This window comes from Dermochelys coriacea, chromosome 7, assembly GCF_009764565.3.
Source record: "Dermochelys coriacea isolate rDerCor1 chromosome 7, rDerCor1.pri.v4, whole genome shotgun sequence".
Taxonomy (NCBI): Eukaryota; Metazoa; Chordata; order Testudines; family Dermochelyidae; genus Dermochelys; species Dermochelys coriacea.
In genome coordinates this window covers 92,915,112-92,942,035 of record NC_050074.1, presented here as the reverse complement: position 1 = coordinate 92,942,035, position 26,924 = coordinate 92,915,112, and the positions used below count along the sequence as shown (strand labels likewise).

The window sequence follows — 26,924 nt, the reverse complement described above, 5'->3', positions numbered from 1 at the left end:
GTACATTTGTCAGCACTGAATGTGGTAAAATGCCTGTGTAGTACATGGTACTGCTATTATTGTTAATGAGCCGATGTGGCTAATTGAATGCAAATCAAAGATGCAGTGTGATTTCGTGGTTTGTGCATGGATACAGAGATCCAAAGACCTAGGTTCATTTCCAAGTTCTGCCACTGACTTCATGTGTTAGTTTCAGCAAGTAACACATTTGTGCCTCAGTTTCCTTTTCTGAAAAAAAATTGATAAAATAATGCTTACCCACCTTTTGTAAAGCTTTTGGGATCTTTGCATGAAAGGCACAATGTAAGTACACAATACTATGATTTTTTAAATAAGTTTGAAGGCACCAGCATTTAATAAATAAAGGGTGGTCTTGTAGGATATAGCAGATGTGGATTCAGTTCCTGGTTCAGCTACAGATTTCCTGTGTGACAGTGAGTAAGTCATGTTTGCTCTCTTTCTGCCTCAATTCTTCATCTATAAAATGGGGGTAATACTTCCCTGCTCCCCTCCTTTATCTCTTACATCTACCTAAACCATAAGCTCTTTGGGGCATGGAGTTCTCTGTTACTATGTGCATGTACAGCATCTAGTATAACAGGCCTTGGTTTCAATTGAGGCCCTTAGTAGCTACTGTAATAGAAATACTAAATAGATTTAGTGGTCATTTTTACATGATTAGTTAAGTGTTATTTAAGTAGTGGAGCATTACAATTAAATAAAATATATTAATGAAGAGGCAAAAATAGTTGTTCTAGATATCAAATATCGTTCACTTAGTAGGGAGAAGGTTTGTAAATGCTCGACAGAGTCTAAGAATCTGTTATGTTTTGGTTATGTCCTAGTCCTATTCTTGTCTTAATACTGCATTGAATTCAATAGAAAATTAATGATGAATTATTAAGAGATTATGGCAGCTCCACAGATGGGGTAGATGATCGGTAGCAAAAGGTTAAAGACAACCAAGCCCTTAAATTAGCCTCATTCTTTTCAAATAATTTATTCTGGTTGGTGATCAGTTAGATCAGATTCCACAGCTCTGGGTTGAAAGGCCCAAATATGCTCAGAGAGATATCTAACTCCTGACACATTACAAAAGGGAGCATATCAGGTTTGGTTATTCTTAGAAAAGATTAAAAATAAAGGCAAACATTTATATTAATCTTTTAAAATATAACAAAAGCTTAGGTCTTGGAACTAAACACAATGGCAAGCCAAGCCAAGCCAAGCCAAACCCCATTCGATTTAAGCAGTAACTAAACAAAATAAGTGGATTCTAAGTAGTATTTGTCTTCTGCAGTTTTTCAATTTTTTTCCCATACCCATCCATTCATCCTCATGAAAGCAAAGTTAGGCAATGAAAAACATAAGTTGATTCTGACAGAATGCTGGGAGAACAGGTCAGATTAGTGGCAGTGAGTGACAAGCCAGTGCAATATTTCATACAGGATGACAGATAAATATGAATTAAATGGAATCCCGTGCTTATGAAATACATTGAGACCAATCGTAAGGCACATCATGTGTGTTGGGGGAATGCATCCCTGTATATTTGAAAGAGATGTGTGTGGCTGGCTGACAATAACACCATGGACAGGATCCTTGAAAATGTCTTGAAAACTCTCAGATATTAGTAATCTGTTATGTATTCAGTTATTCTGTGGCAAAGAAAAAATAGTTAAACAACAAACATTGAGCAACAAATCTGCCTCCTACTTTTCTTCAGGCTATACTATCTTTTTTTTAAGGTGGCAGTAGGTACTGTAGCAAATGTTCATGCATAGCTAAATGGTCATATGAGCTGTTAATGGAGTTGGGCCTGCTTACAGTTAGTCTGAATTTGTCTCAGCATATCTTCTGTATGTCCCAGAAGAGACAGTGGGAATGGATTTCTTGTAGTGGGAGATATCTGATTATTCTACTTCAGTTGTATCTTTCCCTTTGTGGTTATCACTGGCATAGAGGCCACGATGTCATCTTTATTAACAAAACGTCATTCTCTGACCTTGAGGTTCCAAATATAGCAATGACCCCTCCACTTTTTCTCCAGCATCTCAAAGATAAGTACTAAATCAAATGGGTACAAGCGCAGGAAAGGAAGAAGCAGGTACTGTTTCTGAAACTTGGGTTTAATAGACACTGAGGTAAATTAGTGTTGGCTTACCATGATGCTCCAAAGACTGACGATGCCTACCCTTCGCAACAGTGGTTGGAGGATGAGTCAATGGCTTCTGTTGCACACATGGAACTGTCATATTCTTCAAGCACAAACGCAGGGACATTCAGAGAGATGTGATGAGAAAGTTCCTGCCACATCTGTGATAGATGGGTGTCTACAGGCACTCACTCCTGTACTGCTGTAGATGAAATAGCCTCTGCACCATTTTATGGTTTCAAGGATTCAAAGGTCTCAATACAACGGTCTCTGTATAGTTTATTATTTGTATTACAGTAGCACCTCAGGACCACAGTTGAGATTCAGGCCCTGTTGCACTAGTTGCTGAATAAGCACATAGTGAGAGAGACAGTCCGTGGCCCAAAGAACTTGCAATGTAAATAGACAAAAACCAACAAGGAGTGGGAGGGGAAAAAGAGGCACAGAGAAGTAACCTGATTTGCCCAAGTTTACATACCAGATCAGGTCCAGAACTCCGCTTTTGAGAGTGCCTGTCTAGTGCCCTATCCTCTAGAGCATGCTGCTTTTTCAGTGCATGTTATAGCCCAAAGCACTTGCTATAGCTTTCTGTATAGTTTAACACACTGTAGTAAGTGAGTTGGTTGTGTGATCTGTAGTTAATATGAAAGTACAGGGAATATATTAGCATTGTTGGATATAGACCAACCATTTTCTGTACTCATTATAGCGCATCAATAGTGTATCAAAAAAGTCAAAATGTAAAAAAGGATGTCTCCCAGGAGCTGTAACCCACAGTGAAAATAAATATCCTTAACAATACAGTAGATATTATGAAAGAATATTAAGTCACAGTGAGCTGGAGTTTTACTAAGAGTATTGAGTAAGGTCTCTAAGTATCTTCTCTATTATTGTTATTCAGTAGAGACCTGATGTTTATTAGTGGGTAAATGTGAAAAGTGGTGACCAAATGTTCAAGTTCACTAGTTATATTTGCTGAAAGCAATAACATTTGAAACAGTTTTACTGTCAGCCCCAAGTCTGTCATTTATTTGTAGAAGTAAAACATCCATAAATGGAAGAAACAGTGAATGTTTATAATGTTGTTTAGAATCAGAGTCAGAACATAAATTATTCTGCTGCTGCTGGTATTGTGGCTTGACCCTATGCGATATTTAAATCTCTAGGCCAAGAGCCTAGGGAAAATAAGTATCTAGAGCAGCCAGCTTCTACAACTGTGACTATCACTCTTCTCCTCATGGAGGAGCAGGCCTGTCGACAGGGCGGGGTCAAAGAGAGCAATTGCCCAAGGCCCCAGGTGATTTAAAAGGGTCTGGGAGCCCCTGGCCAACGCCGCTGGCAATGCAATGGGGCTAAGGCAGGTTTTCTGCCCACCCTCACTCCACTTGAATCCAGATTCCAGAAGTGGCCGATGTCTCTGCAGCCCCTGGGAGGGATGCAAGGGTTCTCCGCGCGCTGCCCCCAACCTGAGTGCCAACTCTGCAGCTCCCATTGGCCGGGAACTGCGGCTAATAGGAGCTGCAGGGGTGGTGGCTGTGGGCAGCAGCACGCAGAGACCCTCTGGACCCCCCGCCTAGGAGCCGGTGCCAGAGGGGTGTGCCAGTCACTTTCGGGAGCCATCCGAGGTAAACGCTGACCCCCTGACCTCCTCCTACACCTGTGCCCCAGCCTAGAGCCCACACCCTGGGCCCAAACTCCCTCCCAGAGCCCAATCCCTCACCCCCTCCCACACCCCAACCCCCTGCCCTAGCCCAGAGCCCGAACTCAGCACCCAAATTTCTGCTTAGAACCTGACCCCAAACTCCTTCCCAGAACCTGTACCCTGCACCCTAAGCCCCTGCCCCAGCCTGGTGAAAGTGAGTGAGGGTCAGGGAGAGCGAGCAATGGAGGGAGGTGGAATGGAGTGAGCAGGGGCGGGGCCTCGGAGAAGGGGCAGGACATGGGCATGGTCTCAGGAAAGGGGCATGGCAGGGGGCAGGGCAAGGGTCTTTGGGTTTGTGCGATTAGACAGTTGGCAACCCTACCGGGCGGGTACGTGAAAACCCGGGCCAGGCCGGCAGCTCGCTGGGCAACAGCCAGTGCAGGCGCAGCACTGCCCAAATGTCAGGTGAACGGCGGACGTGGCTTGTGCGTGCATGGGGAGCGCATTGACTATTCTGCCCCAGCGCCCGGAATTGCTGTCGGCAGACCTGTGGAGAGAGTATCTGCCTTTTTTAAAGTCTGGTGCCACATTGTAGGGTCTAGTTCACTACAGATTCTAGTCCCCATCACACTTTTGGGGGCTGTATACACCATAATAAATTACTATGATTATTTGTTTTCATAGCCACCCTGCAGGGCTGCTATCAATTCCAGCCTGTCTCACTTTCCTATGTACCTCAACAGCCCTTATCGGTTTTGGAAAAAAAGAGAATACCATTTATTTGATATGTTCCATTGCTAGTCGTGTGAATATATTCAACAGTATGTAAATAGGCCAAATTCAATGTGGGTTTATGCTTGCTGGGATCCTGTGATTAGTGGACTTGCACAGGGTGTTAATTTCAAATGTAAATTGGCCCACTGGGACCAGTAACTAAGATAATGGTATGAGATCAATACCTATGATTTTGTATTCTTATATATAAACATAAACACAACATTGCTTAGTTAGAGGCTGCTGTTTAGGTTGAAACTCCATTGTGCTCGTCACTGTATGTATGCATAGCAAGAGACAGATTGTAAGCCTCCTTCCCTGAAGAGCTAAGGAGACAAGTATTATTAGCCTAATTTTTCCAGTTGGAATTTCAGGCTCAGAAATTTGCCCAAGATCACATAGGATGTCTTTGGTAGAGCCAAAAAGTGAACCCCAATCTCCTGAGTCCCACCCAGTACCTTAATGATCATCCTTCCTCTTCCTTGTAGTAAGGAGTCTGAGAAACCAGTAACCAGGCAGGAAGTTGGACAATGCAACCTCTTTCATTCCTTCTCAGCAAGGCCTCAAGAGGTTACAGACTTCTTGGATGCTGCTTTTGTCCAAACAGTATCTGAAAACAATTGCTTTCTACCAGGAGCACCTTTTCAGATTGGGGAGGCACAACTCCCGGCTGGTGAGGGGAGAGGAGCAAGTAACAGGGGGAGGGGTCGCTCTCAGCCCCTGGTACGAAACTCGGGGGGGGGGGGTGGGTAGGGGGCTGGTGCCCCCGCCCTCTCTAAATGGTGCCGCTGCTTCCTACTCAATAACTTTTGGAAGGTAATAATTATTCAGGTACTGACTGTATTAAAGAACCTACTTTCTGCTACTCAATAGTTCAGAAATAGTAGACACAATAGTTCAGAAAGGCATGAGTTTCTGTTAAACCATTCTGTAATCTCCATCATATTATGGCAGTGGCAATGATTCACGTTATTTTAAAGTTGTATCTAAATTTTCAAAGTTAATGGAATTTATGCACTCAGATAAAAGATGTGAAGGTTACTTGATTTATGCCTGTTTAGTTTTTCCAGCGCATTACATTTAACAGAAGTAGATAGGTTAGAAAGGAAACCAGTTTATTTTTATGTAAATTAGTTCATTTTAATTTCTAACAGAACATATTGTGGAACTCAGCTTTGCACGGACACCACATTTTACATTTTAATTCTTATGGATATATTTTTGCTTACATTAATTTTTGTGGTTACATTTGGATGCATTAAATTGCAGCACTGGGCATTCCTGAAACCAGCCTGTATAAGCAAAAATTTGTCTTTCACTGAAACTTAGTTTAATCCCTCAGGCTATATACCCTTGGCCCCCATCATCATAGCCTTATTATAATGGAAAACAAAATATGAAATAGTTGGATATATATAGTATTATGCATCCCAGGAACACGTGTCTGCTATTATTGCTCATGCCCTTCAGTTACAAAGCTCCATATCCTGTGTTGATTTTTGTAAATCTATGTCTGACTGATAATATCCTCTAATGTCCTGAATGAACTTTACTGAATTAAGTTAAACCTTATTGAAGTAGTTTTAATACCTTTGGCATCCATTTATTTAAAATGCAGTTGTGTGTGGTGTTGTGGAATTGCATGTGTATACCTTCTTTAAGAGATTAATACATTCTCTGGAAGGTATTAGGAAATCCAAAGGGCATTTTTTTTTCTCTCTTTTTTTTTAAACAATACCCCTGAAGTGGATTTCCTCGGAAAGTGCCTGGGGGCAAGGGGAATGCAAATGACCTTTTTCAAATCCACAGTTTTGAAGCAAGGTCTGCCCTGGGGAAGAAAAACCCATTGTCTACTCGTGGCCTGCTTCTGGAAACTCCAGATCAAAGACCCCGGAACTGTATAAAGGGTGGACAAAACATGTTCTGACCATGCTTGTTCTGAACTGAAACTGTCATCACACAGGAAACCCCTTGGGTGGGGCATTGAAGGACTGCTCCTTCCAGAGGCCATGCTAGAGTTGGGCTAATCTCCGGCAAGCTCATTAACATGCATACAGCTTCTTAAGATGCTTTCTCTGTAATATTTTTAGTTTAAGAATAAAATAGGCCTGCCTAGAAAGAATTGTAAGGGAACTTAAAACAGTAGACAATCATTCTGTTAACCATCTCTGAAGAGAAAGCAAGCAGGTATGTTTGGGCAGCCTGTCTCTGCTGGGAATAAGACAGTGAAGGCAAGGAACTGTCCAGCCTAGAAATACCCTAATCAGAACTCTACCCAAGAAAGGCACAGACAGCTGCAGCGGCTCAGGAGCTAGCAAACAGAGCTGTAAACAGGGGAGTTTGAGGGGGAGTTCTGTTGGAGGAGAAGGTATTTGTATTTGTATTTGGTATTTTTAGTGTGTGTGTGTGTGTGTGTGTAGAGGCTTGTAGGGGCTTTGTGCTGGGAGAGAAGCTGCACCCTGATTAGGGGGTGGGGCTTTGTGCTGGGAGAGAAGCTGAGCCCTGATTAGGGGGTGGGGCTTCTAACTAGAGGTCCTATAAAGGTAGCCAGCCAGTCAGGCAGCAGCACAGGAGCTAGCAAACAGAGCTGTAAACAGGGGAGTTTGTATTGTGGTGCTTGTTTGGGGTTTGCTTTTGCTGGGGGTGGGGGGGGGGTAGTCTTTTTGGTGTGGCTTGTGTTTCCCAGGTTAACAGGACTTAGGTGGGAAGGCGATGACAGATACGAAGGCAGCTGTGGGAGTGACTCCTGTAGTGGAAGACACATTGAGGATGACAGGATGTGGAAGCTGTGGTATGTACATGATCCTGGAGGGGGGACCCAGTAAGAGTTTTTTCTGCATGAAATGCCGTCTGATAGAGCTGATGGAGGAAAAGATCTGAGGTTTGGAGATGCAGGTGGAAAGTCTGGTTGAGTTTAGGAAGGGGTTTGAGCAGATGATGGAGCAAAGATATGAGGTATCTGAAGGGAAACGCTCAGACTCACAGATGGAAGCAGGGCTGGGGAATTTTGAGGGGAGACTGGGTGAGGAAAGTGGTCAGTGGAAGCATGTGACTAAAAGAACCAGGCAGAGGAAAAGATGGGCTAGTGAAGGAGAAATGGATCTTAGGAACAGGTTTGCAGAGTTCGAAAATGAAGAAGGGACTCAGCAGGTACTTGTTGAAGGTGGAAGGGTAAGGAAGAAGAGAAGAGAGGCTAGTCCTATAGGAAAAGCGGAAGAGTCAAGGGAGACTACACCAACTATGAGCCCCAGGAGGATACAGGATGGGTTGAAGAGGATTATAAGGGAAAATAGGAATGGAAAGAACTCGCAGCCAGAGGGAACAGGGGAGAGACTGGAGAATAGCACTGTCACCAGAAAAAGGCAGGCCTATGTGATAGGGGACTCTTTATTGAGAAGAATAGACAGGCCTGTAACTAGAGCTGATCCAGAGAATAAAAGGGTGTGCTGTCTTCCAGGTGCTAAGATACGAGATGTAGATCTGAGGTTGAAAAGGATCCTAAAGGGAGCGGGAAAGAATCCCCTAATTATCCTTCATGTGGGAACAAATGATACGGCTAGATTCTCGCTGGAAAGTATTAAGGGAGACTATGCTAGGCTGGGGAAGACGCTTAAGGAAATTGAGGCTCAGGTGATCTTTAGTGGGATCCTGCCTGTTCCTAGAGAAGGGCAACAAAGGTGTGACAAGATTATGACAGTCTTAGGCAGATGGCTTAGGCAGTGGTGCTATAAGGAGGGCTTTGGGATGTATGGCCACTGGGAGTCTTTCACGGACAGAGGACAGTTCTCTTGGGATGGACTTCATCTGAGTAGGGAAGGAAAGATTTCTAGGATCGAGGCTGGCACAACTGATAAAGAGAGCTTTAAACTAGGAATTAGGGGGAGATGGTTGGGAGATGTCCAGGTAATCTCCACGCCAGATTTTAGCATTGAGAGGGAAGACGACGAAGTAAGAAAGGATACAGCCGTGGGTAGGAGAATGTATATAAGGAGTGAGGGCGGTGTGGATACTAGTCTAATAGGTTATACTGGCTGTAGAATGACTGTGCCTAATAGGGTGCAAAATGTGAGCGAGGCCAAACAGCAAAAATTAAGATGTTTGTACACTAATGCGAGGAGCCTAGGTAACAAAATGGAGGAACTAGAGCTACTGGTGCAGGAAGTGAAACCAGATATTATAGGGATAACAGAAACATGGTGGAATAGTAGTCATGACTGGACTACAGGTATTGAAGGGTATGTGCTGTTTAGGAAAGACAGAAATAAAGGTAAAGGTGGTGGAGTAGCATTATATATCAATGATGAGGTAGAATGTAAAAAGAAGCGATGCAATGGATAAAACAGAGTCCGTCTGGGCAAAAATTACATTGGGGAAGAAAACTAGTAGAGCCTCTCCTACGATAGTGCTTGGGGTGTGCTATAGGCCTCCGGGATCTAATTTGGATATGGATAGAGCCCTTTTTAATATCTTTAATAAAGTAAATACTAATGGAAACTGCGTGATCATGGGAGACTAACTTCCCAGATATAGACTGGAGGACCAGTGCTAGTAATAATAATAGGGCTCAGATTTTCCTAGATGCGATAGCTGATGGATTCCTTCATCAAGTAGTTGCTGAACCGACTAGAGGGGATGCCATTTTAGATTTAATTTTGGTGAGTAGCGAGGACCTCATAGAAGAAATGGTTGTAGGGGACAATCTTGGCTCAAGTGATCATGAGCTAATTCAGTTCAAACTAAATGGAAGGTTTAACAAAAATCTGCAACTAGAGTTTTTGATTTCAAAAGGGCTGACTTTCAAAAATTAAGGAAATTAGTTAGGGAAGTGGATTGGACTGAAGAACTTATGGATCTAAAGGTAGAGGAGGCCTGGGATTACTTTAAATCAAAGCTGCAGAAGCTATCGGAAGCCTGTATCCCAAGAAAGGGGAAAAAATGCATAGGAAGGAGTTGTAGACCAAGCTGGATGAGCAAGCATCTTAGAGAGGTGATTAAGAAGAAGCAGAAAGCATACAGGGAGTGGCAGATGGGAGGGATCAGCAAGGAAAGCTACCTAATTGAGGTCAGAACATGTAGGGATAAAGTGAGACAGGCTAAAAGTCGAGTAGAGTTGGACCTTGCAAAGGGAATTAAAACCAATAGTAATGGGTTCTATAGCCATATAAATAAGAAGAAAACTAAGAAGAAGTGAGGCTGCTAAACACTGAGGATGGAGTGGAGGTTAAAGATAATCTTGGCATGGCCCAATATCTAAACAAATACTTTGCCTCAGTCTTTAATAAGGCTAAAGAGGATCTTAGGGATAATGGTAGCATGACAAATGGGAATGAGGATATGGAGGTAGATATTACCATATCTGAGGTAGAAGCGAAACTCGTACAGCTTAATGGGACTAAATCGGGGGGCCCAGGTAATCTTCATCCAAGAATATTAAAGGAATTGGCACCTGAAATTGCAAGCCCATTAGCAAGAATTTTTAATGAATCTGTAAACTCAGGAGTAGTACCGAATGATTGGAGAATTGCTAATATAGTTCCTATTTTTAAGAAAGGAGAAAAAAAAAGTGATCCGGGTAACTACAGGCCAGTTAGTTTGACATCTGTAGTATGCAAGGTCCTGGAAAAAATTCTGAAGGAGAAATTAGTTAAGGACATTGAAGTCAATGGAAAATGGGACAAAATACAACATGGTTTTACAAAAGGTAGATCGTGCCAAACCAACCTAATCTCCTTTTTTGAAAAAGTAACAGAGTTTTTAGATAAAGGAAATGCAGTGGATCTAATTTACCTAGATTTCAGTAAGGCATTTGATACCGTGCCACATGGAGAATTATTAGTTAAATTGGAGAAGATGGGGATCAATATGAACATCAAAAGGTGGATAAGGAATTGGTTAAAGGGGAGACTGCAACGGGTCCTACTGAAAGGCGAACTGTCAGGTTGGAAGGAGGTTACCAGTGGAGTTCCTCAGGGATCGGTTTTGGGACCAATCTTATTTAATCTTTTTATTACTGACCTTGGCACAAAAAGTGGGAGTGTGCTAATAAAGTTTGCAGATGATACAAAGCTGGGAGGTATTGCCAATTCAGAGAAGGATCGGGATATTATACAGGAGAATCTGGATGACCTTGTAAACTGGAGTAATAGTAATAGGATGAAATTTAATAGTGAGAAGTGTAAGGTTATGCATTTAGGGATTAATAACAAGAATTTTAGTTATAAGTTGGGGACGCATCAATTAGAAGTAACGGAAGAGGAGAAGGACCTTGGAGTATTGGTTGATCATAGGATGACTATGAGCTGCCAATGTGATATGGCTGTGAAAAAAGCTAATGCGGTTTTGGGATGCATCAGGAGAGGCATTTCCAGTAGGGATAAGGAGGTTTTAGTACCATTATACAAGGCACTGGTGAGACCTCACCTAGAATACTGTGTGCAGTTCTGGTCTCTCATGTTTAAAAAGGATGAATTCAAACTGGAGCAGGTACAGAGAAGGGCTACTAGGATGATCCGAGGAATGGAAAACTTGTCTTATGAAAGGAGACTTAAGGAGCTTGGCTTGTTTAGCCTAACTAAAAGAAAGTTGAGGGGAGATATGATTGCTCTCTATAAATATATCAGAGGGATAAATACAGGAGAGGGAGAGGAATTATTTAAGCTCAGCACCAATGTGGACACAAGAACAAATGGGTATAAACTGGCCACCAGGAAGTTTAGACTGGAAATTAGACGAAGGTTTCTAACCATCAGAGGAGTGAAGTTTTGGAATAGCCTTCCAAGGGAAGCAGTGGGGGCAAAAGATCTATCTGGTTTTAAGATTCTACTTGATAAGTTTATGGAGGAGATGGTATAATAGGATTTTGGTAAATAATTGATCTTTAAATATTCAGGGTAAATAGGACTAATCCCCTGAGATGGGATATTAGATGGATGGGATCTGAGTTACCCAGGAAAGAACTTTCTGTAGTATCTGGCTGGTGAATCTTGCCCATATGCTCAGGGTTTAGCTGACTGCCATATTTGGGGTCGGGAAGGAATTTTCCTCCAGGGCAGATTGGAGAGGCCCTGGAGGTTTTTCGCCTTCCTCTGTAGCATGGGGCATGGTTGACTTGAGGGAGGCTTCTCTGCTCCTTGAAGTCTTTAAACCATGATTTAAGGACTTCAATAGCTCAGACATAGGTGAGGTTTTTTGTAGGAGTGGGTGGGTGAGATTCTGTGGAGGAGGTCGGACTAGATGATCAGAATGGTTCCTTCTGACCTTGGTATCTATGAATCCTGAGTGTGGGTGCCACTGCTGGACCACTGAAGGGAAATACAGGTGCAGTTGCCCTGAACTGTGAAACTGTGCATTACAAGTGACTTTTTATTAATGCTCAGTCATGCTAGTAATTTAACTCTTTGGGGGTTAAATCCTGCTAGCGTCATCTACGTAATCCCATTGGCTTCATTGTGATTGTGAGCTATTGTACCTCACCCTTTATAGTGCCAACACAAACCTCAAAATGTGTCAGCTAATAAATAGCCATTTTGAAGTTAACCTGGGACCGGTCAGCACTTTCTGTCCCATGACAACTGAACTCCAGCCCTCTCCAGTAGGAACTCTGATTTTCTACATCTTGGAATGCCTTGGGGAACTTTCTGTTCATCACAGTGGCACAATCTCCAGCCAGTGATTTCACAGAGTAGAATTTTCCGTGACATCTACAGCTTGTCTCCAGGACTCCAAGACTTAGCAGGAGATAATATTCTAATGTAAAAGGTGTGATAACACCACAAAAATACTATAGCTTTTTACTAGTATCTATGTTACAATATGCAATCACTTATCCTGGAGGTGCAATTCCAGACAACCATAATAACCATTCTAAGCCCATTCCTGGCCCAGTCTTCAGAAGTACAGAATGATTTGATTAGAAGCTCACTGTAATTGGCCAGTCCAGGCTGTGAAGGATATGGCACAGTTACCAAAATCTACCTTTCACACTCCTGCCATGCCAGTGATGCTTAATGTCAGTGATGTTGCGGAGTGATTGTTGCCACCGCATTCTTAAAGAAGTAGCAAGAGCCATAATTTGCTACCTTGCAATAATTGTGGCACTTTACAGTAGTCTCACCATCTAAATAGAATTTGAGTCATAAAAGTTTCATAGAATAAAATATTTGTATTCTAAGTTCAACAACTAACATTTAAGATTTACAGCATGGAAACCTGGCAATAGACTTCATTTTATTCATAAACTCTGTGACAAACCCTAGTGTTGCTATAGCACTTGTATAATTTGTTTTCTTAGTCTTTTGTAATCCTAAATGTAATAACTTTTATGAGTTATAGCTAGATGCCTTTGTTCCCAAGCGTTTTCAACTGAAAGTTGTAACGTATTTTTATTTTGTTTAATTAACAAACACTTGATGTGAGTGTTGAAGAAATGGCATTTCTTTCTAATTATGTAATCATAAAATGTATTATGTATACTGAAATGATCAAATCATGGAATACAATTGTAAAGTCTATGTTGTTTCTCTTGGAAGCACAAAGTAACACAAGAGTAAGACAAGTAAGAGTAACACAATATATCCTATCCAGTTTAGTGCCACTCTATACACTTGGCTCTATACACTTTATTTATAGAATACCTATTGTAGGATCACTTGTATTGCTCTAAGCACAGTTATAAGTCAAAATGTGAAAGAGTAATCACTTCTTTGCGTGAATTGTAGATCATGTACCAAGGGTTAAATCCCAGAAGTTAGCTAAGTAAAAACCTAACTTTCAGAATCTTTTATAAAAAAACTTTTGTAAGCAAAAAATGATTTCCGTCTTTACATAATTAGAAAGATTCTACATCTGGGGTGAAATCCTGGCCCCACTGAAGTGAATGGGCGTTTTGTGATTGACTTCAATGGCACCAGGATTTTACCCTAGGAGAATAACTATCTCTACAGGAAAGCAGGTTCAGCCTATGCTAAAGGTGATTATGTTGACATGAATTAATTGCAAGTTTGAAAAAGTGCAGGAGACAGGAATAGAAAATGTAAAATAAAATCTAAAACATTATTCCATCTCTTTATGGCAGACTACATGAAATTGATTTATGGGTAAAACTATGAACCATGTAGTAACTCTACCTTATTGTTCTAGGTACCTTGGAATAACAAGACCACTTACATATCCTGTAAGGCAGAATGGAAAATGTATGGCTAAAATGATCCTGTGTGTATGGCTCCTCTCTGCCTCTATCACCATACCACCACTGTTTGGTTGGGCCCAAAATGTGAACGATGAAAAAGTTTGTTTAATCAGTCAAGACTTCGGTTACACAATTTACTCCACTGCAGTTGCGTTTTATATCCCGATGTCAGTGATGCTTTTCATGTACTATCAGATTTACAAGGCTGCTAAGAGGAGTGCTGCTAAACACAAGTTTGCTGGTTTCCCACGGCCAGAAGAAAACGAAGGCATAGTTTCTGTGAATGGAGTTATAAAGCTACACAAGGAATCAGAAGAATGTACAAACTTTTCACGACTCCTTAAACATGATAGAAAAAACATTTCTATCTTCAAGAGAGAACAAAAAGCTGCCACTACCCTGGGAATTATTGTTGGGGCCTTTACTGTGTGCTGGTTGCCATTTTTCATCCTTTCAACTGCCAGACCCTTTATCTGTGGTACAGCATGTAGCTGCATCCCATTTTGGGCTGAAAGAACATTTCTATGGTTGGGTTATGCAAACTCTCTCATTAACCCCTTTATATATGCCTTCTTCAATCGGGACCTGAGGACAACCTATCGCAATCTACTACAGTGCAGATATAGGAATATCAACCGGAAACTATCAGCTGCAGGGATGCACGAGGCTCTGAAGCTTGCAGAAAAGCCAGAATTTGTGCTGTAAGGTCACTTATCCCTTCTTACAATAATTTAAATTTTATACACATTAGCTTTCTCTTCAGAGTTAAAAGAAAATCAGAGAAACGGCCCCAGAAATCATTAACTATCTGTAAGACACAGCTACAGTGCTAAGTGCCACAATTTTTTGCTGTAGTAAGGACTGGGCCCTAGAGTATTTGGGATTTTAGCATAAACCAACCCTTTCCACTTTATACTATTATAAAAGGAAACAATGTAAGAAATTGGACTGGGGAAATTGTATCATTTGGGATTATTATTATTTACATGTAATTTTATTCACTTGATTACCTGTGAATGAACATTAGCGAAGTTTACTATCACTTTTGTACATCTTCCAATGAAAAGCATTTATGGCTGTGAAAAAATAATGATTTTTTGTGCCAGATCATCTGCTGGTATAATTTGAAGCTTCAATGGTGCTATGTTAATTTATGCCATCTGAGGATCTTGCCCCACATCTCTAACTTAACATCCGAAACTGGTATATAACCTATTTTAAGACCAGGAAAAGGCAATCTGGCCCTTACCTGACTCTGCTTAATCTAACTCTCCTGATTTTAATCAGCTGAGCCCATCTTGTCTAATTTAGACTTCAACTTTCCCAGACTCAAATCTAGGGTTCTGTTGACTTTATTGATAATCTTTGCTCAACAACAGTAGTAAATTGTCTGAGTTTATTGTAGTTTCCTACTTTCTAGAGCTCATCTGCTGGTTTGTGAACCACTCTTATGTATCAAATATAAAACTTGATACCTAAGAAATCATATGTTGGTCACTACTCATATGATTACCTAATATTTTTAAAAATTATTAAGTTTTGTAAAAAAAACTCATTCAACCTTGCCTAAAAACTTAGACATTTGTTCCATTTGTTGCCTTGTGCAGCAGCCTCTCTAAGGGCTTGCTCCTGCTCTCATCAAAATCAATGGCAAAATTCCAATTGACTTGCATGGAGCAGGATCAAGCCTTTTATCAATAATATACTTTCTGTGGAATAATGACCAGTACTGCACACAATATTCCAGGAAATACTCAAGGTGCAGTACAGTAATGGTTTCAGGGTGTCAGATCTTTCATTTTGCTTTCTGTCCCTTGCTAACACACATTAGTATGTAGTTTGCTCTATTTATTAGAGCTGTGTACTTAAGCTATAGATGTTGAGTTTTACCCATGATAACTCCCAGATCCTTTCCTTATCATTGTGTTGGATGACTGTTCCATTTGGGGCCTATTTTTTATCTTGATCTCTTCTTCCAGGTTATCTATTTTAAGGTTGTCTACACTGGTCACCTTTGCCATCTGCTGACCCAGTCACCTAACACTGGAGGATCCTCTTCTTCTCACTGATCTCTTTATGTTCACATATGAATGAACATTAGAAACCACTTCACCAATTGGTGTTCCTACATTTTGCAAATCTTAAGCTTAAGAAAGGAAAACTTGGGACTTTTGTAAAAGAAATCTCAGGCATAGCTAATATTGTATCATTGCCAATTAAACCCCCCCCACTGTTCCTCAGATGTTCTTGTTAACTGCTGGAAATGGCCCACCTTGCTTGTCACCATGAAAGGTTTTCCTCCTTCCCCCCACCTCCTGCTGGTGATAGCTCATCTTAAGTGAACACACTGCAAGGAGAGTGAATGATAAAACCCATTGTTTCATGTTCTCTCTCTTGTGTGTGTATGTATGTATATATATTAAAAAAAAATCTCCCCCCTGTATTTTCCTTAGAATGAATCCAATGAAGTGAGCTGTAGCTCATGAAAGCTTATGCTCAGATAAATTTGTTAGTCTCTAAGGTGCCACAAGTGCTCCTACTCTTTCTATTATTTCACAGTTTTATAACTTCCAATTTTTTTTTTTTTAGAAAAAGATAATTGGGTATTTGCGAGGAGAAAGCATACTCATTACAAAGTAGTCTCCATCACTACAAGTTAGAAATAAGGTCATCTTATAATGCCAAAGATAATTCTGGCCTAAATTCTGCTCTAACATTCACCACATTAAACTAACTTTAAATGAATTCAGTTGTGTTACGTGAGACATACACCAATGCAGAATTTGTCCCAGTCTTCTTGAATAGAGTTTGAAAAGTCACTGGAAGTGCACAAGCTTGCAGGCAATAGCTGATGTTTATCAGATACATAGAGGGAATACAATATTCCCTCACTATCTTGTTCATGTGCATGGCTGTGCACCCTGCTGGCAGGTTTCCTGCACAGTTACATTTGAGCCGTTCAAGAGACCTTTATTTGCCAGGAGGCATCTGCTTCCTGCTAGAAGAAGGGGCTTAAGGGCTCCCACTCCACCTGCTGTCTTCTGTCTGAGGTAAGGGGGTCTCAAGGCTCCCCGTCCTCCCATGGAAAGAGTGAAAGTAATGTATGATAGGGGTGAGTGTGTGAGTGAGTGCGAGAGAGGTCTCTACTGTGGTGATAAGCATTAGTACAAAACCCTAAAACAGATTACATCTCTCTCACTCACACACACATTGAAAGTTAAGGGAGGTTATACAGGATAGGTAAAGGAAAAGGGAAATGAAAGGGGGCAAGGAGCGTACAAGGAATGTAAGTTATAAGAGAAATATATGAGGAAAGACAGCTAGTAAATAGACAGAAAGGAAAATGAAAAAATGTGAATGACCAGCAAGATGGATAGAAAGGGAAACAGCATAGCCTGGGGGAGAAAATGGGGGTTGAAGAGATTGGACTCCTGGATTTTAAATTTAAGCTCTAGTAGTTTTTGTTCTGCACACACACGCACACACAAAATTAGAGGCAACACGGGCACCCCCATCTGAATCTGAGGGCAGAGACATGAACTGATCTAATTTGCATCCCAGGTGAAATGAATGGAGCTGCACAGGTGCTGAGAGCAGAATTTGGCCCAGATTGTCAACATGTTATATACACAAATGGTATTGGGGCTGGTATTGCCATAAATAAATTTTCATATCTAACATGAAATGAATAATTTTGACATCAGAGGTCACCCATCTGCCCAGACATACATTTTAAGATTAACACATTTTAAGGCCAATTTTTTTTTTAAACTGCAGAGTGCCTAAAGGCAAGTACCTAAATCAATATTCTGAAGTCAATGGGAGCTGCAAGTGCCTTTAATATCCAGCTTTATGTCCCCACATCTGAGAATTATGACTTAAGTTTTTCAGCAATCTGATACTCAGGTGTGGGGATTCTCTCCATGCACCCATGCTGGATCTGGGAGGTGTTTAGAAAGCTCCTTGTTAATCACAAAGGCTGAAAGACTTCTGAAATACCAAGTAAAAAGCTAGTTTTGTTGGTGTTTTGGAATCTTTACCAAATGTTTTTATATTTGATACTAAGGGTTCAATCTTGTCCTCTAGACCACAGGCCAGCACAGGCTGGAGAGGAGAAAAAGGACAGAAGGAGCCCTTTCACCCACATAAGCACTCAATCAGTATCTCTACAGAGAGGTTGGCAACTTTATCAAGCAGGTCCATGCATCCCATCTCAAAAGAGTTGTATCTGGGGTAACAGAGACCTCATCTGGTGTAACAAAGCAGAATGTGGTCCATGGCTTTGGAATTTGGCTAAGATCATGGCTGAAACAAAGTTATGCTTCTCCTGAGAATGCTCTCTCACTATCTTTACTGCTTTTAACTAACTAGCTTTGTGAAAAAGCCAAAAGGTGTCTAGTAAAACACAAGGTTCCAGAAATCCCAGAGGAAATGATATCCTTAATTATCTACTTATAAGGCAACATATTAGCCTAGTTTGTTTATTTAACACTCAAGTTGTGTAAATAATGGAAATAGTTATCCCCAAGTATTTAAATTTGAAAGTGAAAGTGCTTTGTTTGTGCTCACACCACTCTTGTATTTACTTTCTATTACATTCCAGCGAGTGAGTTTTGCTTGCAAGAATGTGTGCAGAAATTACATTTTAAGCTCAAAAGCTGGAGTAGGTAGATACTTTATATAGAATTCTGTTTGAGGTTCAGGTTTTCCAGGTCCCATTACCAGAGCCCAGGCACATGGGCAATTAATGTGGTGTTGTATCCAGCAACAAATTCTGAATTGCTTGCTCCCAGAACTGTTCAGTCTCCTTCATTCTCCGTGGCTCCTGCTTCATGGACAGGGGCTTGTAGGTCCTGATTTGGAAAGTGGGGGAGTTAATCTTGCATCTCTATGATTAGGGCTGCTCTGTGCAGGATCTCTATGGTTAGACTTTCTCAGGACTCACAGGGAATGTTTACACTGCAAAATAAGCCCAGGGTTCAAACTCAGGCTCAAGCCTAACCCTCCTTCCATCTACACACAAATTGCGCTAACTCTAGCTTGGGCCCAGGATCCCCTGGAGTGGAGGGTCCAAGCCTCAGTCAAGCCAAGTCCCAGGGTTCAAACCCCCTATTGCTTTGCTCTGTGGATACAGCCCCACTGGACTTGTGTTCTGGGAGTCTCCACAAGTCTCCACACTCCCACAGGCTGACTTTTTGTCTTCTGGACAGGCAAGTTTGGTGGACAGGCAAGTTTTCCCCACACTGCACCACAAACAAGGCTACAGCAGCCACATTTTGGGAGGGCACTAGGAAGTCAAGTCTGGCATATGGCTGGTTGGAGTCGGGCCCACATAATGCAGTGTAGACACTGGAGACCCAGGGTGGGACCTAGGATTCAACAATTCTTAACCTAGAGTTACAAATGTGCATAGACACTCAAACCCTGGGTTTACAAACCCAGACTCTGCTAACTCAAGTTCTACTAACCTGGGCTTACATTGCAGTGTAGCTCTGCACCCAGAGATCCAACCAGACATTGAGCCTAGGGCACAGCCCCTCATGGCCAAAGACTTGGGACAACAACTAGAGTGCTCTAGCAATAAGTAGGGATCATTAAGTAGCCAGGACCACACCCATCTCAGCCAGGGTCAACTCGGAAGTGCCAAGATCCCACTTGTTTGGATTTCCTTCCACCTCCAGCAGTCCACCAGAACCTGGGTTTGGTGAGTGTCAGAGCACAATATAAGACCTATTTGTTTAGCCATGCTTTTGATTAACTGATTGATACCTGGCTTTAAACTCTTAAAAATCATTTGAAAAAAAATTATAATTCTTTTATTTCAAAGGCTCAACAACTGATCTCCACTTTCTGCTATTAATTGAATCAATCGTTTTATACTCATTTGATAAAAATAAAAGTAATTTCTCATTTTCTCTTCCTATCCAGATATATTATCCAATACCACAGAGCCATAGATGTGCCAAATAATCTGAAATAAATGTACTTCAGACAGTTATTGAGTTAAGAGTGTTTATGAGTAAATCTATACTGCAAAGTTTTATATTTTTGCTCCCTTTTCACAAGCATTCAGTATATATAAAAGAATGTTGTACTATTTTTACTATTCAACATAGCATCTCTAGAGCACTGTTAAGGTAAATTTAGGGATAGTTCAACTAACTCTAAAATGCAGAACACAGAATACCAAGGAATCTTGAAAATGATGCCATTTATTTTGTGCATAGCTACCACCTTAATTTTCTATTTGATTTTTTTTGTCTTTCAGAAAAAACTGCTCAAGAGATAAGCTTCTCTCAGGGAAAGCATAGGAAAAAATCATCAGCAGATCCTGTTCATAACTCACCGTAGATCTTAGATTTTCATCCTTTAAAAAGAAAATCTCTCTCTTGGTCTTTGTACAATAAGTACATGCTAATAGTATCTTTATTGCTGTTATCTTTATTTTTTCTCTAAATAGCCATTGCCCACCATAAGTATTGAAATTAGTTTATAATTTTCTTCAAATGTTCATTTTCTATACATCTTAATGGTAGATCAGTAGCTCTCAGCCTTTTTCAGACCAGGACCTCCTTCAGCCCTTCTCCCAAATAACCAGGACCCTTTCGCATTGTGAGCAGTATGGGAAGTAGAGTGTTTGCATCCCATGGCATATGTTCACAACCCCCAGACTGATGTCCTTCACTGTAGATGAAAGGCAGTCTGATTATTTGCTTTCTTGTGGATGCTGATATATATATATATATATATATATATATATATATATATATATATATATATATATATATAGGCAATGTAGGAAACATTTTAAGACTTTGTGAACCTATGACTTTTTTCCATTAGTATCATTTATGATCTATTTATATATCGTTCTAATTGAATAAATAATGCCAAAATCAGAAATACATATTAAAATACCTAAGTTTCCAGAAGAGAGAGCGCCCACTGAAAGGAAACCTATTGTACTGTTATAAACTATTGACATACCAGACTGGATAAATATTTTGCTCTTAGTTTTAGATCTATTCAATCAAAAAAATCAGCAATTCTCTCTTTTTTAATACAGCAGATGTGTGGGCTTTCCTTATGTGTGGTCTTGTTAGTTCCAGAAAAGCGTGTTTACAGTATGCTTAACTTTTTCTTTCTACGTAAAAGAGAAAACCACTGTAACAAACTTGTTCTCTTATTTCTAAGAATACAAGAGTTAAAGTCTGTCATGAATTAACAGAATGCAAATGACTAGACTCGGTAACTTAAAACGCACAAAAATCTAGCCCCTTCTGTAAATGGAGATAATGGTACTGATCTCCTTTGTAAAGAGCTTTGGGATCTGCAGATGAAAAGTGGCTTTATAAGAGCAAGGTATCAGTAGTACTATAATGGAGACAAGCAGCATTTTTAAAGAGGACTCACATACAATAATAGGGATCATTCAGTCAAGAAAAATACATACAAAATTAGGACAGACAGATGCTTGATACACATACTGTGGAAAAAAAAGTGATATCTTAGCCTTCTAGAACATGGTGACTAAATAGAGATCATAGAAAGATAGGAATGGAAGGGATCTCGACAGATCTAGTCCTGCACTGAGGCAGGACTAAGTATTATCTAGACCACTCCTGACAAGTGTTTGCCTAAAAATCTCTAATGATGGAGATTCCACAACCTCCCTAATTAATTTATTCCACTGCTTAACTTCCCTTGTTGTTAGGAACTTTCTAATGTCTAATCTAAATCTCCTTTGTTGCAATTTAATCCCATTATAACTTGTCCTGTCCTTGGTGGTTAAGAACAATTTATCACCCTCCTCTTTATGTCCCCCAATCAGTCTTCTAGTCTCCAAACTAAAAACACCCATTTTTTCAGTCTTTCCTCTTATGTCAGGTGTTCTAGACCTGTAATCATTTTTGTTGCTGTCCTCTGGACTTTCTCCAATTTATCCACATCTTTTCTTAAGTGCAGTGCCCAAAACTGGACACAATACTCCAGTGGAGACCTTGTCAGTGCTGAGTAGAGTGGAAGAATTACATTGTGTCTTGCTTACTATACACCCCAGAATGAGGTTTGTTTTTTTTGCGCAACAGTATTACATTGTTGACTCATATTTAGTGTGTGTGATCCACTAGCATTCCCAGATCCTTTTCTGCAGCAATACTTCCTAGGCAGTCATTTCCCATTTGTGCAATTGATGATTCCTTCCTAAGTGCAGTAATTTGTATTTGTCCTTATTGAATTTCATCCTATTTATTTCATAGAATTTCTCCGGACTATTTCTCCAGTTTGTCAAAGTCATTTTGAATTGTAATTCTGACCTTCAGCTGCTCCCAGCTTTGTATTGTCCGCAAACTTTATTAGTGTAATCTCTAGGCCATTATCTAATCATTTACAAAGACATTAAATAGACCCAGGACAGATCTTTGCAGGACCCAGTCAATATGCCCTTCCAACTTGACCGTGAACCATTGATAACTACTCCAAATACAGTTTTCCAACCAGTTGTGCACCCACCTTAGAGTAGGTATGTCTAGGCCAGTGGTTCTCAAATGACCGGTCTGTGGACCAGCACCATTCCCTGAAATCTTCATGACAGTTTGGAAAGGCAGCAAGCTAGTCCCTGGTATCAAAAAGGTTCAGAAACACTGGTTTAGGCTATATTCCCCTAGTTTGTTTATGAGAAGGTCACATGAGACAATATCAAAAGCCTTACTAAAGTTGATATATCACACCTGCTTCCCCCCTTAGCCACAAGGCTTGTTACCCTGTAAAGAAGGATATTAGTTTGGTTTGACATGATTTGTTCTTGATAAATCAATGTTGACTGTTACTTATGACCTTATCTTCTAGGTGCTTAAAAATTGATTGAGTATTTGCTCCATTATCTTTCCGGGTACCAAAGTTATACTGGTCTATAATTCCCTTTTTATAGATATGCCATTTTCCAGTCCTCTGGGATCTCCCATGTCCTCCACGACTTCTCAAAAGATAATCGCTAATAGCTCAGAGAGTTCTTCAGTCAGTTCTTTAAGTATTCTAGGATATATTTTGTCAGGTCCTGCCAACTTGAAGACATCCAACTTGTCTAAGTAATTCTTAACTTGTTTTCCTATTTTAGCCTCAGATCCTACCCCATTTACAATTATGTTCCCTTTGTTAGTCATCTGACCACTGCTAACCGTTTAAAAGGCATTTAAAACTTCAGACATTGCTGCATTTTCTGTTATTGTTTTTCCCACGTCACTGAGTAATGGGCCTAGCTTGTCATTGGTCTTCCTCTTGCATCTAATGTATTTGTAAAATGTTTTCTTGTTGCCTTTATGCCTCTAGTTAGTTTAGTCTCATTTTGTGCCTTGGCCTTTCTAATTTTGTCCCTATGTGCTTATGTTTTGGTTTTTTTTAAATCTATTCATCCTTTGTAATTTGACCTAGTTTCCACTTTTTTTTTTTAATTTCACATCATTGACAATCTCCTGGATAAGCCATGTGGTCACTAACCACACTTGCTTTCTTTCCTATGCACTCGGGCTGTGTGCTCCTGTGTCCTTAATGTCTCTTTAAAAAAAAAAAAAAACAAAACTGCCAACTCTCCTGAATTTTCCCGTTAGACTTGCTTCCCAAGGATCTTCCCTACCAGTTCTGAGTTTGCTAAAGTTTACCTTCTTGAAGTCCATTGTCTTTTTTCTGCCGCTTTCCCTCCTACCATTCCTTAGAATTATGAATGCTTATTTCATTATCACTTTCACGCAAGCTGCCTTCCACTTTCAAATTCTCAACCCGTCCTCCTTATCTGTCAGACTCAAATGTTGACCAGCCTCTTCTCTTGGTTCTTTCTCCACCTTCTGCAATAAAATTATCTTGAATGCATTCCACAAACTTGTTGGATAATCTCTTCTCTGCTGTATTATATTCCCAACAGATGTCTGGGTATTTGAAGTGTCCTATCACCACCAAGTCTTGTGCTTTGGATGATTTTGTTTAAAAAAAAGTCTTATCCACCTCTTCTTCCTGGCTAGGTGATCTATAGTAGACCCTTACCATGACATCAGTCTTGTTTTTATGCCTTTTCCCAAACACTTTCAACAGGTCTGCCTCCTACTTTTGTCTCAGTGTGTGTTTATATGTCTTTGATATACAAGCCAACACTTCCTTCCTTTTTTTCCTGTCTGCCCTTCCTGAACAAGCTGTACCTTCTATACCAATGTTCCAATCGTGAATTATCCTACCAATTCTCTAAGAATTACAGTGACACTGTATAGAAATTTAGAGCTGGATACATACAAGGGAACAATTATCCTCTCCTAGAATGCATGTAAATACTACAGTGATAATACTACACACCTACCTATGATAAATAGATTATTTGCCTCCACTAGAGACAAGATTTTGTTAGTGAAGACTGATTAGTTAAAGCATGCTTAATCTAAGCCTGGTAGAGTAACTATGGTTTAGTAGTCTAATAAGATATCTGGGAATTTTCTGTAGAATCTTACCTTAGCATGAATTTACCCTGAGGAGTGATTTGTCTTGTATGGTTGGGATTGATTCTCTAGGGCCTACACAAGCTCTTTGCTGCCCTTCTTAAGGGATGCACCTGGGAGGCCCTGATATCTACACGGATAGGATAGGACTTTAAACATGTCATGGAAATCAAATAGCATGAGAGAGAACTTAAAGATCACTGATTGTATACCTAGAATTGACAGATCCCATTATTCAATAACCATTGGAGTCCTTTTCAGCAACACATGGATTGCAGGACTGTTTCATACACAGCCATTGATTTAGATTTCTCTTTAAAAACTGCTATAAACAGGCATTTAATACAGCAAACACTATGAAAGTACCAATAAGGGTTTCTAACTTTCAGACATAAGTCAAATTTAGAATTGAGTCAATCTACAGTATCTTTGATATTCCAAATTCTCTTTTTCACACAGAGTATCTATAACTTACTCCAAATTCTCTCTCTCACCCACATCCACAAGTAAAGATCAACAGAACCAGCAATGTCTGAAGTCACTCCTATTGAGGTCAGTGAATGGGCATCTCTGAGGGCAAAAATTTGGTTCTATAAGTTGTATTCATTTCAGATTTATGCAATATATAAGCAGATATCAAATAGAAAACTTCCTTAGGCATGTGCATTCAGCTAAAGCAGACCCTGACTATTTTTTATTTAACTATATAAATAAAATGAAACTTAACCTATTTTTGATTTCATTCCTCCATATCTAGTTTTGACCTTGGATATGATTATCTGGTTAGTTTTTACAATTAGTTGCTTATGTCTTCTCATTTTAACAATGAATTAACAATGGAAATAAACTTGTTTGAAATCTATTTCTGCATTGTATCCCACTGTAAAATTGCTTTTCTTGTGTTATCTTTTGTTGGTCACTAGGAAGGGCCTCCTTTTGTTCAATTTATTTCCTATTTGCTAGGGTGGGTTCATGTGCTGAAATGCCAGAGTTCGTGAAATGATTGACTGTTAAAAGGCCTGCTCCTGGAGCCTGGGCTGATGTGAATAATCCCATTGATGTCAGTAGGAGTAGTCACATGAAAAAGAGCTCCGCTCAGGCCCAAAGGTTCCACAATGCCTCTGGCATGCAAAGGAGTTGAGTTTAGGCTGTCATGCAAACCAAACTCAGAAATTTTGAGCTATTTCAGTTTTTAATTTTCAGCCTTACTGTTGCCCTCGTGGGTTTTTTTTTTTGCATTAGTGCCAAATCCTGGATCTCAACACAATGTCCAAGTGTCTGAGGAAAGACTTTCTTTGGGGCAGAATGACTGGTGGATCGATGTAGTCACGGATCCGCTACCATTCTCCACAAAGAACTTGATTCTGAATTCAGGGAAATTACTCACCTGATTAAGTGCTTTGCTGGATCAGGGCCAGAGAGCTGAGCAACTTGCAGGGTCAAGCCCCAAAATCCCTGCTGGGTGGGGTGCAGGAAGTCCCCATGGAACAGAACTCTGACATGGGCATGGACTGATGACTCCTGCTTCCTTTTCCATAGCAGAACAGCACTAGTTCCACTGGGTTGAGTTTCTCCACAACATCAGATGAGGGAGCAGGATTTGGCCCCAGTGATCATTAATGGGACAATATTGCAGCTAAGATAAAATGTGACATTATTTTGTCGACAAATATTGGGTGTGAAGTTGTGGATAAAGGTCACTTTGCAAAAATCAAGGGATGGAGTCTCCATCCTGCTATGGCCCCTTTACTCAGTTTTTGTGCCTGGGAAATTCTCCTGTCATAAGAGGTGACCAGGACAACCACAGGTTATCTTATGAGGCCCCCTCCACAAGTCCTACACTAGGCAGTGGGGCTTAGTATAAGACCAGAGAGTAGAGGGGCAGGCCAGGGGGAGGGCTTTAGCAGATGCTACTTCAGTAGTTTTTGGGCTGCTGTACTTTAGGGTTGTCCAAATTGTGCTAAGGACCTTTTTAGCCCTCATAGAAGCCCAGAATTGGGCAAGCACAAAAGTAACCTTAGCCACCCACTTCCTTGGGCCTCAAGTTTTGTGCTGAACTTCTGGGAAAGAGCTCTAATTCTTTATAAGCCTAACCCAGTTCCCATCAAGGTCAACAGGAAGCTTTCCATTGATTTCAATGGAAGTTGGATCAGGCCCTGTAGGGGATGCTGTTACATTTTCCTATCTAATTCATTGTGGGTTGTATATTTTTTCTTAAAACAGGAGAAACTCTGATTACTCAAGAAAAAAGTGTCATGACTTATGACCAAATACACAGCGAAGTAGTCAGATATGCCAAGGCACGACTGGGGAAGGAAAATTAATGAAGATTTAGCCTGAGAAGAAATGAAGGGGGTTATGAAATGCACTTAATCTTCTTTGAATGTGAATGTTTAAAAATAAAATAAAAATCCATGTGCTTGATGCATTGTATTAAATGAATTTCTCATGGAAGTGATGACACCTCATTTCTTAATGGGATAATTGCTATTGTGTACAAATGAAAATAGTTTTCTGTTTGAGAAAGCCAAATCATTTTAGCAATAAGCAGTTTGACACTTGAGGGGAAAGAAATCAACTGAAATCCAGAAAGACAAGATATTGTACAGATCTGCACCTTTATCAATCAATATAAACAGAAGAGACCATTCATTTATGTTTCTCATGCTTGTGGATTACAACAATCTC

General features: G+C 40.4%; 1 protein-coding gene across 3 annotated transcripts in view; it reads left to right on the top strand.

The window, feature by feature from the left end:
* Positions 1 to 26,660, top strand: part of HTR7 (5-hydroxytryptamine receptor 7) — a 48,764-nt gene extending 22,104 nt beyond the window's left edge. The window contains exons 2-4 of one of the 3 annotated variants that reach the window (XM_038410220.2): positions 13,710 to 14,459; positions 24,696 to 24,788; positions 26,460 to 26,660. In XM_038410220.2, coding sequence (XP_038266148.1) covers positions 13,710 to 14,459; positions 24,696 to 24,788; positions 26,460 to 26,502 — 886 coding nt within the window. In that variant the 3' untranslated portion in view covers positions 26,503 to 26,660. Of the gene's footprint in view, positions 1 to 13,709; positions 14,465 to 24,695; positions 24,789 to 26,459 lie in introns of all 3 variants that reach the window. The other 2 variants (XM_038410225.2, XM_038410222.2) reach the window with 2 other exon arrangements.
* Positions 26,661 to 26,924: the final 264 nt, after the last annotated feature.